Genomic DNA, 21,190 nt, shown 5'->3' on the forward strand with positions numbered 1-21,190 from the left:
ATTGCTACCATGTATTATTTTCAGGGCAGAGCCAGATCTATATAGGGAACACAAGATATTTCAAAATGAAAGCTATTTGTTGTCTTTATAATTTTACAGAATTAAAATCAATATTAGAACATTTAAAAAAATTCCAGCAAAAGTATCACATATACATACCAAGATATTACATATGTGTATATATGTAGAGGTATGTGTATATATATATATAAAATCATAGATTTTAAGTAATAATACTAAATTATTTTAAACAGTATATAGAATATACCCCCACACCCCATTTCTATCAGTAAGAAAATAATCAACCTGCATGAACTGGAATCAGATTCATTTTCTTCTTCACTAGTGCCATCATCCACTTCTGGTCTATCCAGCCAGTGTGCACCGCCACAATCTTCTGCTGTAAACTCAAACGCAGGGACTTCAGAGGTGGATGCCATTGGCCAAGAAGGTGAATTCTGAAAATCCAGTTGGCTGGACCTTCGGTAACCAATTGAAGCCAAAGGCAATTGTAGGCTACACGGATCTAAAAACTTTCTCCCACCGTTTGCTCCAGTCTGTCCTCGATTCCAAAATTCTCCCTGCTGGCTGTCAACTGTAGAATTCGGAGATGATCCTTGATGGCTAAACCACCTCCATCTGATTTTCAAAATCTGCTTCACATCAAACTCTTTACGAGAACCAGACATCCTCAGAGAAACCAAGTGATCGTCTAGGCAACGGGCAAAAAGCACTGCACAGAGATTTGTGCATACAACCAAGACAAGAGAAGTATATGCCCTGTTGTACACAATAAACAAATTGAAAGGAAAATAAATCACATTCACATATATATCTACATTTACTTTTATACCAATATATCAGATTATAGAGAACAAAGGACAATGAAAAAAAGATGAAACACGGTGGAACATTCCATTCAATCAGAGCAAACTCTCATCCACCTATCCTGAAACAGCTAGACCACTGTCCCCTACTCTCCTTTCCCTTACTGACCATTAGCTCTCACAAACACTGACAGCATTCATTAAAGTCCTTTTAAACGCAGAACACCACCCCCTTTTCTTAAACCACAAATGACAGTGACAGAAAGCACTATCCCGTAGTCGCAGTGTCTCAGTCTCTGCTGCTTAGTATATTAACTCTTTTATTGCTGAAACAAGAAATGTATGCCACAGCATTTTCCTTTGTACTTAAAAATCACTGTAAAACTAAAATGTTTCTATTTTTATACTAAGTTCCTAAATGAGATATCACAAAACAACAGGTTGTTTTAAAGTTTTTTTAAATTAGATGAGTTATAGTGATTTTCAAGCTGGCTCTTTGGATGCGGGGTCAGGAAGAAGGAGGAGTACAAAGGTGGGGTTCCCATTCACTGCTCTCCACTTCTATCTTCTCCCTTCAGGAAAGGAGTGTGTTTCATTAATATAGTAAGATCTGGGTAAGACTTCATCTGAGCAAAGAATATTGAGAAGACTAAGAAGAAAGAAAAAGTCTGAAAACTACAAAGGATCAAAATACGACAGTACTTATTCTTTCTCAAATAAATGACCTGAAGTCCATATTGCTCTATAATTAGGATTGAGCCACTCTGAATTACTACAATAGCCAAATTTCTATGACACTACTTAGGAAAAGGAAAGTGTGGCTCAAGAAAGCTACCTAGGACTGGGATAGGATTATTTCTTGGGTGTATAAGTACCCCGATGGTGCCCTCTGTTGTTGGCAAAACAAAGCAATGGTCTGAACATGGTTACAACTAAGGAGAATTGATAAAGCAAATAAAAATCTATCAAATGCAATCAAATTTTAAAATATTGAATGATTATTGTGAGCAAGACACTCTATAGGCATTATGGGGGAACAGATACATACATCTTGGTTCCTACCCTCAAAAATAATTAAATCGAGTTACTGAAACAACAAAATTGATAACTTAAGTATAAGAAATATTATAATGCTGCAGTATTAACATTTTGTCATCTACAAAAACAGAGTTTGAGTTTTCAGGGTGCTCAATATCTAGTGCTATATCAAAATGACAAAATAAATGACAAAAAAAGCTGCTTTGGAGGCTTACAAAAATATTGTGAGGTATATCTTAACCTCACACAGCTCTTTAGGAGAGTAAAAATTATTCAGAGAAATAAGACTAATAGGCATGAAAAGCCATATATAATTTTGTGCCAAATACTGTAGGACAAACCATAAATACTATAAGAAAGAGAAAGGAGATATCAGGATGGTGTGGAGTGCTATGGGCCAGTTTCATTAGGGAGAAGGCTTCTAAGAATAGTAAGAAGTTTTACAGCCAGAATGATGAAAGATTTTATAAAGGAAGAAAGATATTAACAAAGCATGAAGTGAGCACACTGACAAAGAAAGAGGGGGGAATATCAGTTTGATCAGCCAACCAGAAATACCTAATTAATATTAAGGAGTAATAAGAGATAAATTTGGATGCAGAAGATGACATAAAATGCCCTGAACACACATCAAAGGTGTAAAGGCTAGCAGGCAATGTTAAGTGGACTGTTGAACGGGGCAATGTTTTAGAAAATTAATTTGGCAGTAGTATGCAGGATGCATTAGAGAATGAAATGACACCATTCCCTTCCTCTCACCTCTGTCAGACTCCTTTTATCAACACCCTTCTAACTCCACTCTACCTATCCAACTTTGTTTCTAACTATTTTCCAAATGGACACACTGCTTCATCAGTTAAGACAAAGTCTACTGTGCTTCCTGTTTTACATGCTGTTTGTGTCCCAATTTCTCTGGTTTTGAAATCCCACTCATCCCTCAAGGTTTAGCACAGATACTGCTGCCCTTAGAAAGGCTTCTCCAATTACTCTAGCCTTGTGGTTCTCAACAAAGGCAGCAACAGCTCTCTGCTCCCACACCCCAGAAAGGCTTCTGGAAGAAGGGGGCATGGATTTTTAGTTGTTGGAATGACAAGAGAGGGCTATGGGCATTGAATGGGCAGGGGCCAGAGATGGTAAACACCTTGCAGTGCATGGTATAGACCCACACAATGAAGAAATGCCACTGTAGTAGTTCATAATGATCTTGCCATCACTGTCTTCATGCAAATAAGAATTTACGAAGCATTTACATGTTTAAGGCACCACAAGAGGTAGAAAAATAAATAACAAAGATCTTTCTTTAAAGAGGGCTATACTCTGGTAGAGAAAAGGATAATTAAACGAACATTACAAATAAAGAATACATTTTGATATATATAATTTTATATAATTTCTAATTTCAAATTCAATCTGTCAACATGAGAACAATTACCAGAGAGTCCATTTACACTGTGCCAGCTCCAAAAGCTAATTTTAATTGTTTTGCTGTTTGGTTGATTGGTTGGAGCCTGAACACAAGAGTGGACTTCATTAAAGACCACTGAGATGGGCTTCCCTGGTACCGCAGTACGTAAGAATCCTCCTGCCAATGCAGGGGACACAGGTTCGAGCCCTGGTCCAGGAAGATCCCACATGCTGCGGAGCAACTAAGCCCATGCGCCACAACTACTGAGCCTGCGCTCTACAGCCTGCGTGCCACAACTACTGAAGCCCGCATGCCTAGAGCTTGTGCTCCGCAACAAGAGAAGCCACTGCAGTGAGAAGCCCGTGTACCACAACGACGAGTAGCCCCTGCTTGCCCCAACTAGAGAAAGCCCACGTGCAGCAATGAAGACCCAATGCAGCCAAAAATAAATAAAGTTTAAAAAATTTATTAAAAAAGACCACTGATATGCAAGACATTTCCCGATATAGAGAAGAAATCCAAAGATGTGAATGTTAAAATGTTGAACCATGCCTCCACTCCCAAGAGGGGCCAAAGATCCTCTTCACCAAGGTAGTGAGATATACATTAAATAAATACCTCTTTAATGTAGTAGCTCTTCTGAGTAGACTAGAGATGCATATGGGAGATTAGCCACTGAAATAGGCTTTCTGATTTTAAAGGGATACTAGGATCTTGGGTTGACAAAGGCCAAGTAGCAGCCTTTAACCACTGCTGTAATAGTCATGGGTTTGGTTACATGCATACATACATACATACGCATGTATATACAAAAGCTCACCACCACCCCAACCTTTTGTATTGGTGGACTCATACTGCATGCTTTTTTCACTGAGACACTTATTTTGTCAATCTTCCTCCTTCTTCCTGGTAATCAATGTTGACAGCTTGGTGTACAGCCTTTCACACCTTTCTCTTTGTTTATAAAATTCATATCCAAACTTATATACACATATATAGGAGTTTTTGTTATTGTTTTATAAAAGAGATCATACTGTATACATATTTTTGGCATTTTGCTTTTCCCACCAAAATTATATACATGGAAATATAAACTAATAATGATCTTTTTAATAGTTGCATAATATTCCATAATTGTAAAACACAATTTATTAAACTACTTCCTTGCTAGTGGGCATGCAAATTGATTTCAGTTTTTTTTGTTTTATGCTATTAAGATAATGTTGAAATAAACATCCTTGTGAGGCTTTTGTGTCTCTGGAATTTATTCACAGGAGTGGAACTGCTGGGTTGCAAGTATGTGCATCTTAAATTTGAAAAGATAGTTTACTTTCCTGAAATTTATATTTTCAAAAGTAAAGTGAGTGTATCCTCATTCATTTTCACAGGCCCACCAGTCAACAATAAGTATTATAATTCTTTATATTTCTAATATGAGCCCTCTATTATCAACATCATTTTGATATAAACCACCCTTTTCCCACTGAATTGAGGTATTATTTTTGTTATGAATTTTAACAGTTCAGGATGCTAATTCTGTTGCACCATTTGTCTATTTTTATGCCAATATTAGTGTTTTAATTACAGTACAGTTACAATATGTTTATTATTTGTTAAAGCAAGTTCCTATCTACACATATAGTCTTTTACAATAAATTTTAAACTAATTTTGAATATGTACTCTTCTATATATACTTTAAAATATTACCCAATCCTCTCAACAAAAATCTCCAACCCTAGGGACTTCCCTGGTGGTCCAGTGGCTAAAACTACATGCTCCCAGTGCAGGGGGCCCAGGTTTGATCCCACATGCTGCAACTAAAAGATCCTGCACACGACTGGCACAGCCAAATAAATAAATAAATATTTTTTTAAAAATCCAACCCTATTGAGATTCTAATTGGAATTGCATTAAATTTGTGTATTAATTTTAAGATGGTTGGCATTTTATGATATCAAGGCTTCACATCCAAGCATGTTTTTTAGTTTGTTCAGATCTTATGCTCATTAATAAGATTTTTAAATCTTTTAACTATACGTCCTGTGCCTTTCTTATTAAAATTTTTATCATGTTCTTTTATTTTCTCTTTTTTCACTGTTGTAAATGCAATAAATTTTTTCTAGCATTTCCACATGGTTATTGCCATTATAATAAAAGTATTAAGTACATTTATCTTATATCCAGTCCTTTTATCATACTTTCTCATTAGCTTTGATATTTTTAAAATTAGTGTTCATTTCTTGATAAGTTAGAGGCAACTTTGAGACATCTAGGTGGAGATGTCAGGTAGCTGGATAAATGTTCCTGGAGCTCAGATCCAAGCTCCAAGGAACTCTAACAGATGAAGGCAAAGGACACTAAGAAGGAACAACCAATGAAGTAGAGGAAAATCAGCACTGTATGGTGTTAGGCAAGTCAAGGGATAAAGGTGTTTCAACGCAAAAGCCATGGTCACAATGTCAAATGAGAGGTCAGGTACCACGTGAAAAGAAAAATGTTCACTGGAATTGGCAATATAAAAATTTTGCCAAATCAGATAGGAGCAGTTTCAGTAAAGGGTTGGGGACCAAAGCCAGACTGCGGCGGGTTGAGAGTAACGGAAGATGGGAAATAAGAGAGAGCATGTACAGACAACGCCTTCAGAAAATTCTGCTCAATAGTGAGGCTGTGGAATGAGATTACAGCTGGAAGAGTTGAGGAATCAAGGCAATGGATTTGTTTTGCCTGCTTGTTTATTTGTTGATTTTAAAAAACACAGAACATATTAGAATGATGAGAATGATCCAACAGGAAGGTGAGATTGATGATTGCAGGTGAAAGCACTGGAGCAAAAAAAGTGAAGACTTTGATAAAAGAAAAAGGAATGGCACCTAAGCACAGTGGATGGCTTGGATAATCATTGTAGGTGGGATATTTCCTCTACTGTAAGATTTATGACTTTCTAAATGCATTACTTAAAAAGGAAAGAAAAGACATGCACTAGTCAGTCTATTCAAGTTGAAAACCAAATAAGTCCTCTAAAAGAAGTCATGAAATAATAAAGATTAGAGGAGAAACTAAAGAATTAAGAAATGAAATGACAGAATTAGAGATCTATCTCTTTAAAAATGTGCTGGTACTGATGAATGGGGAGATTGGGATTGACATATATACACTAATATGTATAAAATGGATAACTAATGAGAAACCGCTGTATAAAAAAAAAAAAAAAGAATCCACCTTCTAATGCCGGGGATATGGGTTTGATCCCTGGTCGGGGAGCTAAGATCCCACATACTGTGGGGCAACTAAGCCCGCACACCTTGACCACTGAGCCTGTGTGCTCTAGAGCTCACACGCCACACACACAAAAAAATTTGCTGGTATCTTCTCTTACCTCCTAGCAAGTTCAATCAAAGAAAAAACAAATTGGAACTTAGAATGAGGATAACATGACCATTAAAATAGAATATTTAAATAAAAGACTTAAAAAATAAAAGATCACTATTGCAACAAAAATTTTAAATGTCATATTGAATAATGGAAATGATGACAAATGGAGAGAATTTAGGTAAGCAAGGTTGGAAAATACTCCTCAAAGACAGAATTTGCTCAAAATCCTTTATAGCTAGGTCTCTAACAATTTTCACCTAAGCTTAAGCCTGTCTAAGCATGGGTATTTTGGGGGAAAATCTTTACTCTAACAAAATACATTAAAAAATGATCTATTCATAAAGTAGCTTGTTATAACCCACTGATAGAAAGGGGTTTACAGAAATATTTCCCAGCTTTAACTGAATTCTTGGGCCAAATACTTTATGAAAAATATGTAGTAAACTTAAGCATTAAGGTTTTCATGGCATGGAATTCAGCATTTATTTAAATAACACTTTTTCTTCTGTCCCATCAACTTTTACTATACAATATAATATTGTTTCACTCAAAAATTTATGCATTTCTGATGAGAAGTCCTTCCTAGGGTAATTATTTATGAAAGAGCAATACATACTAAAAGGCATTACATTGTTAAATTATCAAAATGGTTTGCACAGGCTACTCTATATAAATTAGATCCCTCATCATTCTCTATCCCCTTGACCCTCCTGATTTTTTTCACAGCACTTATCATCCCCTAGCATATTAGATGCTATTCCCTTATTATTATCTTTACCCTCACCACAAAGTTAGCTGCAGTACAGCTTTGTTTGACTCACTGCTGTAGCCCTAGCACTTAAAACAGTACCTGAAAGACAGGTGCTGAATAAATATTTCTCTAATGAATGAATCCAATAACTATAAGAGCAATAATAAAAGATATATACTTATTATGTACATTTTTGAAATTATAAAATAAACTTAAGGGGCTTCCCTGGGGGCGCAGTGGTTGAGAGTCTGCCTGCTGATGCAGGGGACATGGGTTCGTGCCCCGGTCCGGGAAGATCCCACATGCCACGGAGCGGCTAGGCCCGTGAGCCATGGCCGCTGAGCCTGCGTGTCCGGAGCCTGTGCTCCGCAACGGGAGAGGCCACAACAATGAGAGGCCCACGTACCGCAAAAAAAATAAATAAATAAAAATAAACTTAAGAACCAAATGTTAAAAGAATATTAGAAAACATTTACCTCTGGTGACAAAACCTTTTTAGTATTTTTTCAACTTAAGAAAAAAATCACAATATATTACTCAAAGAATTTCTCTTTTCTATTTCATTCTTTAGGCATAAAATTTGTATCACTTTGAAATCTACTGGCTAAACAGCAGATATCTTTTCAGACTGACATTTCTTTCTTCAAACTGATTATCAAATTATATTCTGTACCTCTTTCTTGTTTTAATAACTTTGCTTTACTTAAATTTGAGATACAAAAGCTCACACAGTATTTAAAATAGGTAAGTGTCAATTATGAATACATTATTTTAAAAGTAATTAAGGAATCCACATGCAATTTCTGCTTCAAAACTTCTCATATGTTAGTTTGTGAATTTAAAAGATGACATTACTCAATATGACAATAGCAACACTGAGATGTCATTAAGATACACTGCAGATGAGCTCACTTCAACAGTATGGCTTTTAAAGCTATGGCTTCACTCAACAATTTAAATTACAACCATTTAGTAACTGGTTTATATGTGTAATCATTATTATACAAACCTCTCATCACATAGTGTTTTTAAGAAAACAGTATTTGTTTTATGAGTAATCAATTTTAATGAATCTATTCCTATAGTTTTAAGTGTGTACTACATATTGCATAAAACACATCAAGAATTAATTTTACTGTACTAACTTAGCAGCACTTCACCTCCCCAATTTTCCCCTCAACTATAAAAAGAATAAGTTACAACACATGATTTCAAAGAACCCTTTAAAGTTTGATAATTCCAGGACACTTTTAAAGCTCTGTCAAATTAGGTCTTTTATGAGAACTTGGCTTATTTTAAAAATTTGAAGACTGATATAATTCCACTAACATTTAAAAATGTATGGCAGCAGGGCTTCCCTGGTGGCGCAGTGGTTGAAAGTCCGCCTGCCGATGCAGGGGACACAGGTTCGTGCCCCGGTCCGGAAGTTCCCACGTGCCACGGAGCGGCTGGGCCCGTGAGCCACGGCTGCTGAGCCTGCGTGCCCGGAGCTTGTGCTCCACAATGGGAGAGGCCACAACAGTGACAGGCCCGCGTACCGCAAAACAAAAAAATGTATGACAGCAGAAAATGTCAGTCAAGTATTTACCCAGGTTAGGAAAGATTTGAGATTTAATTTTAACTTTAATTCCAGAAACAGATATTCTGTACCTCTTCCCCAAACTCATTAAAAGCAAACATTATAAATGGAAAAAAAAATCCTGTATTTATATAAACTCAACAAATTTTGCTATAAGCAGAAAGAACTCAAAGATGAGAAAATAGACAGTAAAATCCATCAGGTCAGGGGCCACTATATCTGTAACAACTTGTATAGTGCACGACATTCAAACTTTTACTGAATTTAAACCAAAGAATAAATGAATAAATTAATGGCACAGACCTTGAAAGATCTTACAATATAGCAGAAGAGGGTTTTGAATGAAACCCTTACTAATTATCAAGAGGTAGGTATGTCCTTTATTTGAGAGAGGATGAGGTTCTTGAGTTAAGAATTTTGAGGTATACCTCAAAAAAATTAACTTGCTAAGTGAAGAATGGATTTGTGAGGGCAGATGCCATTGGTAGGAAAATCAGAAAACTCTTTGAGGTGGCAGGAAGCAATGAGATCTGAAAAGGGGGTGGGTGTTAAAGATACTACAAAAACAGGCCTGATAAAATGTCTGTGGCAAATGGACAGGAAGAAGTCAAAGACGACAGCATTTTCAAATGTGGGTGGCTGCAAGAATGGTAATATTAACATAAATAAGGAAGTAAGAAGGATACAGTTTCAGGGGGATGGAGTGTAGCTTTAGACAAACTTAGCTTTAATTATTTACTTAGCAACAAAATAGCTAGGAATATGGAGTCTAGAGCCATATTTAGCTTATAGTTAAAAATCAATCTACAATCTATTTAAGAAATCAGAAACTTAAAGCGTGGATAGATGAATCCTGGGCTGTTAACATTGGTTATCTTTGCATTCTTTCCACTTTTTACTACAAACACATGGCATCAAAATCTCTTTTGTAATAAAAACAAGCTTAGAAACACACTCTGAAATCCAAAATTAAATTTCTAGCACAATGTTAAATCTTTCACTCTGTTAAAAATATTTGGGAAATATTTCTGATTAAACAGTAAATGAAAATTAAAAATAAGTATTGAATTTAAATTCAGCTGTAACAAGCTAAGAGATTTAGTTTAGCTTTGTAAGTTATACGGTAGATTGAAAACAGCAGTTGAGAACTCTCCTATACACTGAAAACTGAAGACTAATTTCATGGTAATAGCCATCTAATACAAGGATTTTATTTCTTTGTGTACCCTAAAAGTATTGTGATATATACTTATATGAGATCAAGGTGAAAAAAAATGAGTGGGCTAAATTTTAACCTTTAAATTATGTCTCCTTGCTATATGGTCACATAGCATTCCAAACTACTTGCTCAGATAATTCAATAATCTCACTGAAATTATTTACTTAATGTCTGCCTTCTTCCCTAGACTGGAAACTCTATGAAGATTACAGAAAGGACTACGGCTTTTGAAGCACTTACAATACATGAACTGACATTCAATTTTAAAACTGCAATACAGCATGGTAAAAATATACAGGGGCAAGCACAGGATGCTAAGATAGCTGCAGAGGTCAAAGATATATTTCCAGTTAAGCTGGAATTCTAAGTATAATAAAAGCCCCCTTGTTGGATGAAACCCATAGCTGGTCCACTAAATGAAAAAGTTAGTAAGCATAAAAATTATATTTACATATTCTTAAAGGTTTTATTTCAATTTAAACATAAATGCACATTCATTCATAAATCTTTTCATATAGGGTTAATGCCACATATTTGACGTGGGCCTCCTACTGAGTTTGGGTCCTCTTTCTTGCATAAGCCATGCTCACAATGACCCATCATCTACGATTTCCACTTATTGCTTCTATAAATGGAGAGAGAACTTAAAAGCACTTCTGAAAGAATATGAATACAGAATCCATTAGTCCAATGGTCTATCCACCACGAGATAAAAAACTTGCGCCAGAATGTAAATTAATGCACTGCTTCCTTCAAGGAGAAAGTTTTACCACCAAAAAAAACTCTCAGCTGAACCAAACAGTGTGCTTAATGATGTAGTTAATTTACATTCTGGTGTGGGCTCCTTATTTCCTTGAGAACCACTAATAGTCTAATGACCAGTTACCTGGACCATGGACTTGAACACTTTTAACAGCCTCTGGTTTAGGCTTTGATGATGTTCCCCCTAGTCTTTTACAGTTATCCAGCCTTCATCAAATTTGATAGCAAATTTGTTAATAATTCATTTATATTGAGATGACGTCCCAAAGCAGTCAACTTAATTTTCAAAGAATGAATTCTCTTTTTCTTACACTCTCATGAATTTACATGTTTACCAACGTTTTATAGTTACCATAACAAGCATAACTGTTAAAAATAGGTTTGTGAATAAAAATAACCAACTTTTGGTAAGTACCCAACTCAACAGGTAGGCACAGAGTCATGCAGGTCTGCCGCGGAGTAGCCTACTCAGCCATGAGTGATCACTTGGCCCCTGGGATCAGTAAGTACATTTTACAGAGGGAAAAGAGTGTGTTAGGTTAAAACCATGAGTCAGTTCACAGATAGTTGCTGTCATTTTCCCACATGGTCACTTATTAGTGGTAGCCTAAGTGGTAGAGCAGAAAGAACTTGAGTCAATAATTGAGCTACTCACCAGCTAGCTGTATAATTTGGACAAATCACTTTACCTCCTCGATCTTCAGTTTTCTCTTAAGATAAATGGACTAAGTAAGTAGCATGTGGAAGAACTGAGTAAGAATGTGAATTTGTAAAACCAGCTACCACTTCCTCAGTGTGCAAATGTGCAGGGTAACACGGAATACTTTACATTGAATTGGGCATTCAGTTGTCACAGGCACTTGGGCAAACAGGGGTCATTCCGCTTTCCCCTTACACGTGAGGACCTTGAAGTGAAGTGAGGCTACATGTATCTGTCTGGTGAGTAGCAGGGTTCAATTTGAATCCAAGACTGGCTCTAAAGACCATACACTGTCAAGTACATCACACTGCTTCTTGCTTTTAAAGTATTCTCATTTGCAACCCACAGCTACCTTGTTAGAAGGTAGAGTAGGTATTTACCCTCATTGTCCAAATTGGGAAGCAGACTCAGAGTGTAGCTAAGTCTAGGTTATCAAGGTTAGCTATCTAGAAGAGAGCCATAGAGCAGACTTAAATGCTTTATCAGTAAGACTGACCAAACTAAAAGCAAAAAGACAATAAGCAAGAAAAAAAGAGTACTTACCATATCACTCCTAATATAACAAAATACTAAGTTCATCATTATTGCAATTAAGTGCCAATATGGCATTTATTCACCAAGTACAAATGCCTCACAGATTTTGCCCCACTTGGCTCCCTCCCAACTTCTGTCACTATTTCTTATAGTGTGAAGTGCTGACCCACATTAACATCAAAAGTACCTTTTCATCCCTCAATTGTCCATTGGTACTAACAGCTTGTAGTAGAACAAGTTACATTTTAAAAATCAGCTAAACTAATATTATATGGCCTTTTAATCCCCAACTCATCTATAAAAGTTATCACAATTGATACTGTGAAGACCATAGCATGATTATAACAAAATATTGACTTTAAAAAACAGCCCTTTGGGGCTTCCCTGGTGGCACAGTGGTTGAGAGTCCGCCTGCTGATGCAGGGGACACAGGTTTGTGCCTCGGTCTGGGGGGATCCCACATGCCACGGAGCGGCTAGGCCCGTGAGCCATGGCCGCTGAGCCTGCGCGTCCGGAGCCTGTGCTCCGCAACGGGAGAGGCCGCAACAGTGAGAGGCCCGCGTACCGCAAAAAAAACAAAAAACAAACAAACAAAAAGAAAACAGCCCTTTGACTTGATGACAGGTCAAAACGAAAGACTTCCTTAGCACCACCTCTTTAGATTTTGTGAATTTAAGTATGTATTTGCTGCGGCACAAGGATGAAAATCATACCATAAATCTGATGGCAAACCACTGCTAAATTCCTGCTGGATACTTTATGTTTGGCATGTGCACATAGCTGTCTTATGTACCATAAAAAGTAATAATCTGTATAACCATAATTTTGTCTTTTACTGACCTGAACCAAATCCAGTAAGTGTTTGTCTTCTTTGTAGCTTTATGGTGATGGAAAAAAGTAATCAATCAGTACTCTCTAGACACAAATATAATCAAGCAAAATTGCCTGAGTTCTTGGAACATAATGAGCCCATCACAGATCAACTTGACTCTGCTGTAGGATCAATCAGATTTTATGAACTGTATTTTATATTAGATAGAACAGTGTAAGCTGGGTAAGGAAAGGGTAAAAAGGGCAATGTAAGCAATAGAGAGGAGAAAAACATGAAGCACTAGGTTTCTCAACTGCTCATAATTAGAAATGGTTAATCACTACAAATGTTAAACCAGTTAGCTATTAAAGAAACTCCCTGGCTTGCCCTACAACCAGGCCTAAAAAACCCAAACCAAACCAAAAAAAAGGGGAAAAGAAAGAAAGAAAGAAAAGAAGTGAAAAAGCCACCAAAAGACTGTTCTATAATTTAACTCTGGCAAAAAGCAAACTAAGGCATGCTAGTGAGTAAAATGGCGATCAGTGGAGACCAGTGGAGGCGAGGATTATTTCTTAGTGTTAATCTAATGTTCTCAGGCAGTCCACAGCAGTCCTCCCAAACTCTCAGTCTTCAAGTTGGCGGTTGGGGGGGATGGCAAATAAATTTTAAAAGATGAACTGGTTCCATCCAGTGGACCATGTTGAAGCTGTCCAGCAATTCTAAACTGCAGAGCACAGAATTGAATATTCCCTCTTTCTGCTTATAAGAGAAATATCTCCCCAAAGAAAGGCAAATATTTACTAGAAATGAACCAAACAGCCTCAAATTTAAATCTCTTCTAATTTGCTCTTCACACTATAGCCAAAGTTAACCTTCCAAAGTGTAATTCTTGACATCACTCTTACTTAAAACTTTTTTTTTCCCTGATCACCTACAAGATAAATAAAAGCCAAGGTCTTTAGTATGGAATTCAGTGTTTTTGACAACCTAGTAGTCCTTGCCTACCTTTCCAGTCTTCCCTTTCTCTCAAGCTCTCTATTTCACACTTTCTGTCACGAAGAGTTAAAACACACTACATTAGCATAAGCAAAATGAATATTATTGAGTACTTCCCAAATGAAAAGGACTATGGAAGACACTGTGGATAATGACAAGTGTGGGTAAAATCTTTTTCCCGGGCTTCCCTGGTGGCGCAGTGGTTGAGAGTCCGCCTGCCAATGCAGGGGACACAGGTTCGTGCCCCGGTCCGGGAAGATCCCACATGCCGCAGAGCAGCTAGGCCTGTGAGCCATGGCCGCTGAGCCTGCGCGTCCGGAGCCTGTGCTCCGCAATGGGAGAGGCCACAACAGTGAGAGGCCGCGTACCGCCAAAAAAAAAAAAAAAAAAAAATATTTTTCCCTTCTACTACTAACTTTCAACTAACTCTCTTGGCTCTATTCCCCTGGCAATCTGATGGAAGTATGTATGCCGACTATGTTACCTGGCAACATTGCTTATGATAAAAATGATCCCCCATTAGTAAATTTGCATCTGGATTCAGAGGACTGATAAATGAACTATAAATACCTCTTAAGAAGCCATAGCTTTGACTTTCCTAAGTGTGGTGGCTCTTGTAATTGGCACATTCCCTGTGGGGACCCTGGAAGCTAAGTCTATGGAATCCTGTAAGAGAGAACTGTTGCCTGTGGGACACGAGGATTTTAAGCCAACTCAGCTCCCGCATCTTCCTGTTGTGAGCTTTGTCTCCTTGCACCTAAGCTTTCACAGGGAGAGATGTCTCCCAGGTGGCTACAAGAACTGCTTACGTGGCCTGCTGTGAGGATTACAACCACTGATGAGTAATATGTGATGCTGCCTTGCTGGCAAGCTGTGGTTCCTGTCTGATAGCCTTCTGAGTAAACAAGCCTGTGGTAGTTTTACAAGTCTGAACCCAAGAAGACCCATTCATTTGCACAGCAACAAGACTATAAGAATGTCTTAGAATGACATTCCAGATGTTCTACAATCTGAACCCAACCCCTTCCTCTTTCTTTTTTTAGCCTAACATGTATCCCTGTCAAATCCCACCTGATCTCTTACACAGCTTTTACTCGCCTTCCTTTGTTGTTATTTGTTCCTGGGGATCCCCTCTTCCAGGTAACATATACTACCTCTCCACAGTCCATCCCTTCAGCCATCTGCTAAGGTGAAGCTACGGACGTTTTTCCAAAACTAAAGGAGATATTGCATAGGTAAAGAATGCCAAGGGAACTTTTCTAGAGAAGCTAAGTACACAGTTTACAGAAAAAGAATGGAAATTTATCAAGAATAAAAATAGGTTAAGTTGGTGGGGAAATATGGCGATCATGTTAAAGGGTAAAATGCCAAGTAGAGTGTCTAGACCAATTTGGAGGATAGAAAAGAACAGCGTAAAGCAGTCTATTAAGTGCTCCCTTCTGCATTATTAACCATGGGAAGAAACCAGGGAGCCCTGCATTAGCATCAAAAGTAGGTGACTTATAAGAATTAGACAATTCAGTAGTCTGTACCTTGGGAGAGGGAGAAGGGATGGCTAAAAGGATTACAATGGAGATGGCATTTGCCAGTGTTCGGGGAGGGGATATTGTTGCCACAAGTCAGCTCTAGTTCTACCCTCTTATCCTGATTATTCTAATCAGCCTGTCCCAGGATATCTGCAAGCTGATGTTAATTATGTAGAACTTTCACCAGCATCACAGGTTTCTTTCATCCTAAGCTATTAGAATGCCTCCTTTATTACAAAGTTGTCAATTACCCTAACTTGTTATATTGATATTTTAGGGCCAACTCTATTATTTTCAAATTCTGATAGTGGTTAACTTAAGAACTAACCAAGATGTGGCACTTAGGAAAAAAGTAGTTCTTTTGGAATTGCTAAAGGCTCTAGTTAGTTTCCTTTAAGTGTGTGAACTCTTAGGTTAAACACACCCATTTAACAGCAGAATAGAGAAAACCAGTCAACAGAGAAAAAGAGGAATTAAGTATACGTGCAGAGAGAGACACTGGCAAGAAATCATATAGACCTGGAGAGGGGCAAGCAGCCCAGCTCCTAACTTTCTGTTATTGATGCCAGTTGCCTCTGAGACTCAGCTGCACTTCTTGCCCTTGGATTCTTTGACATAAAGCTATATCCCTTTTCTAACAAAACATCCTTTTTGCTTAAATTAGTTTAACTAATTTTCTATAACTTGTCACCAAATAAGCCCTAAGACCAAAAAAGATGGTTAGAGGCAAAGTGTAACAATGTATATATACATAATCAGGTTTTATCATATTGAAAGATTCTTTTAATTTTTTTTTTAATGTTGTTTTAAAGAGAAAGGGAAAGAGAGAGAACTCAATTACAGTTATTTTCTGTTGGGGTATAAACTTTCCATTCATCTTTTTATCCTCATGGTATCTAACATCCTGCCTCATACACACCACATTTAACAAATGTTTATTGAATGGACATATAATTAAAAAATAATGAAATCCACTTGGCCAGTTTGTCTAATTGGGAGTTTTCAAAAGCATTTCAGTTCCAATTAATAAAATACGTTCTTTAAATTCTCATTAGCATAATTCTACGATTATATATATATACACACAAAGGAATGCTGTTTCTATTCTGTAAATAGAATACTGAAAAACACAATCTGGATCTGATTTATTCAGATTTTGTATTAACTTGTGGTACTATAAAGTCTGCTTAGGTTGTTCTTAAGACTATTCCCGTTCTCCTCCTTCTGGGCACGAGATAGAATTGCAGTTCTCCACCTCCTTGAAGTTGGGTTGCAGTCATATGACTTGTTTGGCCAATGAAATGGCAGTAGAAGTTACTGTGTCACTTTCATGCAGAGCCTTAAGAGCCAATGTGCAATTTATCACATCTTCTCCCCTCCCTAACAAATGTGGAAGCAGGGGTTGAAATGGAGCCTCTGACAACCTGGAGCTCTAAATGATTATTGCAACAGAGCTCTCCTGCTGACCCTAACTGAGCCTGACTGAGCAACAAACCTTTGTTGTTTTAAACCACTAAGATGTGAGGGCTTTTGTTACCACATCATTATTTATCCTACCTGATATACTCTGCAAACCCCTCTCATTGTCTTCAGAATGGTAACATTTTGTACAGCACTGCATCATTTATAGAATACTTTCTTATAGAAGTATCACTCATTATCCAAACTCTCAAAATCCAAACACAACTGGATGGAGTCAAATAAATTTTTGGACTAATCCCTCATTCTCTCAACCCCTCACTACTTGCTATCTGAAACTCAGAGACCAAATATATTGGAATAGGATGATATTCCTTGCTGTTCAAACTCTTGCCATCTACACTCAAGAACAGAAAAAAATTGGACAGTAAAGGATTCCTGATACATTATTTCATTTGTGCCCTTAAAGCTGTTTTTCTACTGCCCAGTATCTACTAGACTCTCAACATCTATTGAATGAATTGTGTGCTGTCATCATTCTAATCTTACAAATAAGGAAACAGATTCAGAGAGGTTCATAAACTTACTGGAAACAACCCTGCACATTAGTGACACAATCCCAGATTTTCTGGCTCCAAACCCCTTTCCATTACGTACCATGCTTTCCAAGATCTCTTACAGCTACAGAATTCTAGGATTTGATAGTAATAGTACCAACAGTGTTTAGGATAAAAAGTAAATGTTAATGACATATTTACATCCAAGAATAATAAAAGTCAACCTTTAAGGAGTTCTACTTGCCTAAACCTAGTTTAATTCAAGACCCTGAGTACCCTGAAGCACAGAACAGGAAAAAGTTCTCGAGATCATTTGGCAATTTGCAGAACAACGAGGAACTATAAAAAGAACTCCAGGAAAAAGCAGCCTTTTCCTTTGATATATAGTATTTTAACATTCTGACTTTTAGGGACTTCCCTGGAGGTCCAGTGGTCAAGACTCTGCACATCCAACACAGGGGTCGAGGGTTTGATCCCTGGTCAGGGAACTAAGATCCCATATGCAGCACAGCCAAAAAAAAAAAAATTCTGACTTTTAGATTATCTTCAGTTTGGCTCTTAATAAACTGGCTAACCTCAAACCCTTTGCGCTCTAATTCTTATCAAACCTCAGCTGTAAGAAATATTCATAAAGAATCACCTGAAGGGGGCTTCCCTGGGGGCGTAGTGGTTAAGAATCTGCCTGCCAACGCAGGTGACAGGGCTTCGAGCCCTGGTCCGGGAAGATCCCACATGCGGCGGAGCAACTAAGCCCGTGCGCCACAACTACTGAGCCTGCACTCTAGAGCTCACGAGCCACAACTACTGAGCCCATGTGCCATAACAACTGAAGCTCACGCACCTAAAGCCAGTGTTCTGCAACGAGAAGCCACCACAATGAGAAGCCCGCGCACCACAACGAGTAGCCGCCGCTCGCCGCAACTGGAGAACGCCGGGCGCAGCAACGAAGACCCAACGCAGCCAAAAATAAATAAATTTTAAAAAAAAGAATCACCTGAAGGATAGGCAATCCACCCATTTCTACAGGTTCAGTGGTTCTCAATTTGTGTTCCATAGTCAAATAATTTTGGAAAAGGTCACACAATACATCCCCCTTTAAGACAGTAAACTTGAACATTAGCCAAGAAATTGAGAAAAAAAAACTATTGAAATTTGTCTAACCCAGTTATCTCAAAGTTATTTGAGCTCAGAATCTTATTTTAAGAAATAAACTACTAATTTCTGAGGCCTAAGAACACAGTTCGGGAAATACTGTTCTAGGTAATTCTAAACATTATGAATGGATAAAGTTAAGCCTTCAGAGAACTCACCTTTAGAGTCTTACCATTGTCCTATACTGAAGAACACTGTTAACCAAAATTCATCAGTTTCTGTAGGGATATTTTAAAGCTGTTGTCAACTGTATCACAACAATCTTCCTTTTTATTAGGGCCCATGAGAAAATGTTCCTCTCAGGCCTCATTACTAGAAAATGTCGTGCTTATGCAGGAGAACTGGTTTGTTTTTATCTTGGAATTAGAAACACACTGAAACTTATTTTATTCCACTCTCTCTTTTTTCCGCCTGGCTGCTAGGGAAGCCCAGAGCCAAAACGGTCACTCACCTCTAGTACAGGATCTTATGCACTTGGTATTATCTTACCCTTGACTTCGTAGTCATATTTTCCCTGCTCTGCCTCAATTTTTCTCATTTAGTTTTGTTTTACCCTACAATACTATATGGACACTAAGTTGCTTCAAATCATTTTTGAATCTATTGTATATACTAAGTCCTATTTTCTTACAATTTCATATTGATATCTCCCTACCTGTCCCATTACCCCAAAATATCAGTGTCACCTTTGTGTAAAAGTATCCACATAGTTATGACAAGCCAATAGAACATACACATTCACAATATAATCAAACTTGCAACGCTTAAACCAGAAGAAAAGTTACTACTGGTTTTTCAGCGGTCTAATACCAAAAAGACTTATTAAACTCTTTTGGAAACGTAAGGACAACTACCATTTATTGGGTACCAGTAACTGCTAGGCACTTAACACACAACAGTTTCACTTTATTATTTGTTTTAAAGAAGGACATTGGCATTATACGTGATCCCTGGAAAGATGCACAAGAAACTGGTAATATTGGTGGGTGGGGCGAGAGACTTTGTGTATCTCTTTTGTACCGTTTGAATTTTAGGAATCTATTACTCAAAATTTTTTTTAAAAAAACGGAATGATAGTAAAGACGGCAGAAGTGCTTTACTCTTTGATTCAATAAACTTTCTTCGTCAGCTTTTGATCCCTGCGTATGCACTGAAACGCCTAAATGAAAAAGTTTCAACCAGACACGCCGGTTTTTATTGAAATAAAGTCTCTTTCTGATTCTCCTCACTCCGGGTCTGAGGCAATTATATACTTAAAAACTTAGATTATGATTGCCTGCGGGTAACAATTAAAAAAAAATTCGATATGGTTTCCACTTGGTTTTACTGGTAGAAGAGGACGGGGAGGAAGCACTGATTCTGGACAGCAGCCCACGCCGCAGCAGGCCTGCCACAAACGCCGCGTCCAGAACTTTGTACAACTCGAGGGCAGCCCAGACGCCGCTCAGGACTCTCGGCTGCGCGGCGGGAGACCCGGCCGGGGTTCGAGCCCCGGGCGCGGCTCGGGGAAGTCCCCGCCTAGCCCACCCCTCCGGACCGAGACGCCCCGGGGCCGCCTCCCCGAGGGCCCGTCCGGAGTCGGGCAGCCGCGGCCGGGCGGGAAGCTCGCGCGGAGAGGGGAGCGGGCCTCGGCGCGCGGCCGGCCCTCTGCGGCCCCATCCCCGACGCCGAGGAGAAAGTCGCACTTACCGCGTCGGGCTCTGGAGGCGCCCGGTGGTCACGGCGGGGCGGGGCAGCCAGGCGGGAGAAGGAGGGAAAGCGGGGAACGGGGGCCGGCGGGCCGAGGAGAGGGATGCTCGGCCCCTCGGGCGCCCCCAGCCCCTTCCCGGCAGCCTCACCCCCGGCGCCGGCCGGCCCGGAGCCAGCCACTCCACCTCCGTCAGGCCGCACCAGGCCAGTGGGGAGAAAAATTAGTCTGGCAGCCCCGAAGGGGGGGCGAGCGAGCCGGCGGGTGGGGGTCGGGGGTCGGCTCGCCAGTCAGTCCGGGTGCGGCGCGATCGGCTGCCCGCCCCGCCCCCTCCAGCCAGGCTCCGCCCCTCCTCGCCAGCCCGCCTGCCCCGGGAGACGCCGCCGCCACCCGGTTGGCGGTTTCCCTTGCCCCGGGAGTGGTGCCCGCCGACGGCCTGGGCCCGGGGAGGGAGAGGAGAAGGGGGAGGGGCGGGGAGTAGAGGGGAGGCAAGGCCGCAGGCTGCGGGGAGGGGAGCTTGTGGGGGAAGAGAACGTCAGGCTGGGTGGGGCTCTGGGGGGAGGGGGCGGGGCGCGGAGGACCTGACAAAGATTCCGGTTGTTCCCCGCCCCTTGAAACTGGGATAAGGGGGAATTCCTGGGGGTGGAAGTTTAGGAAGAGGTCCCTCTGCAGGGCTGGAAGCCGATCAGAGAGCTGGCCTGTGTTTTTTTGGTTCCTTGGAGAACAGGACTGTATTGTCCTAGAGCTTTGGGGGAACTCACCAAGAGTTGCCTCTCTTCTCCAGCCCCTGCAACCCTTCCCCTTGCAACACTCGGATAATTATTGTGCTCCAGGTAGTGGGTTTGTGGGTATTG

At 39.4% G+C, this 21,190-nt stretch overlaps 1 protein-coding gene across 3 annotated transcripts in view; it reads right to left on the minus strand.

Moving 5' to 3' along the window:
- KLHL5 (kelch like family member 5) overlaps positions 1-20,674 on the minus strand; it is a 75,484-nt gene extending 54,810 nt beyond the window's left edge. For 2 of the 3 annotated variants that reach the window (XM_004266239.4, XM_049708781.1), the window contains exons 1-2: positions 20,339-20,671; positions 307-780 (exon numbers count right to left, since the gene is read on the minus strand). In XM_004266239.4, the coding sequence (XP_004266287.1) occupies positions 307-689 (383 nt within the window). In that variant the 5' untranslated portion in view covers positions 690-780; positions 20,339-20,671. Of the gene's footprint in view, positions 1-306; positions 781-20,338 lie in introns of all 3 variants that reach the window. The other variant, XM_049708782.1, reaches the window with a different exon arrangement.
- Positions 20,675-21,190: the final 516 nt, after the last annotated feature.

Source organism: Orcinus orca, chromosome 4 (assembly GCF_937001465.1).
Source record: "Orcinus orca chromosome 4, mOrcOrc1.1, whole genome shotgun sequence".
Taxonomy (NCBI): Eukaryota; Metazoa; Chordata; class Mammalia; order Artiodactyla; family Delphinidae; genus Orcinus; species Orcinus orca.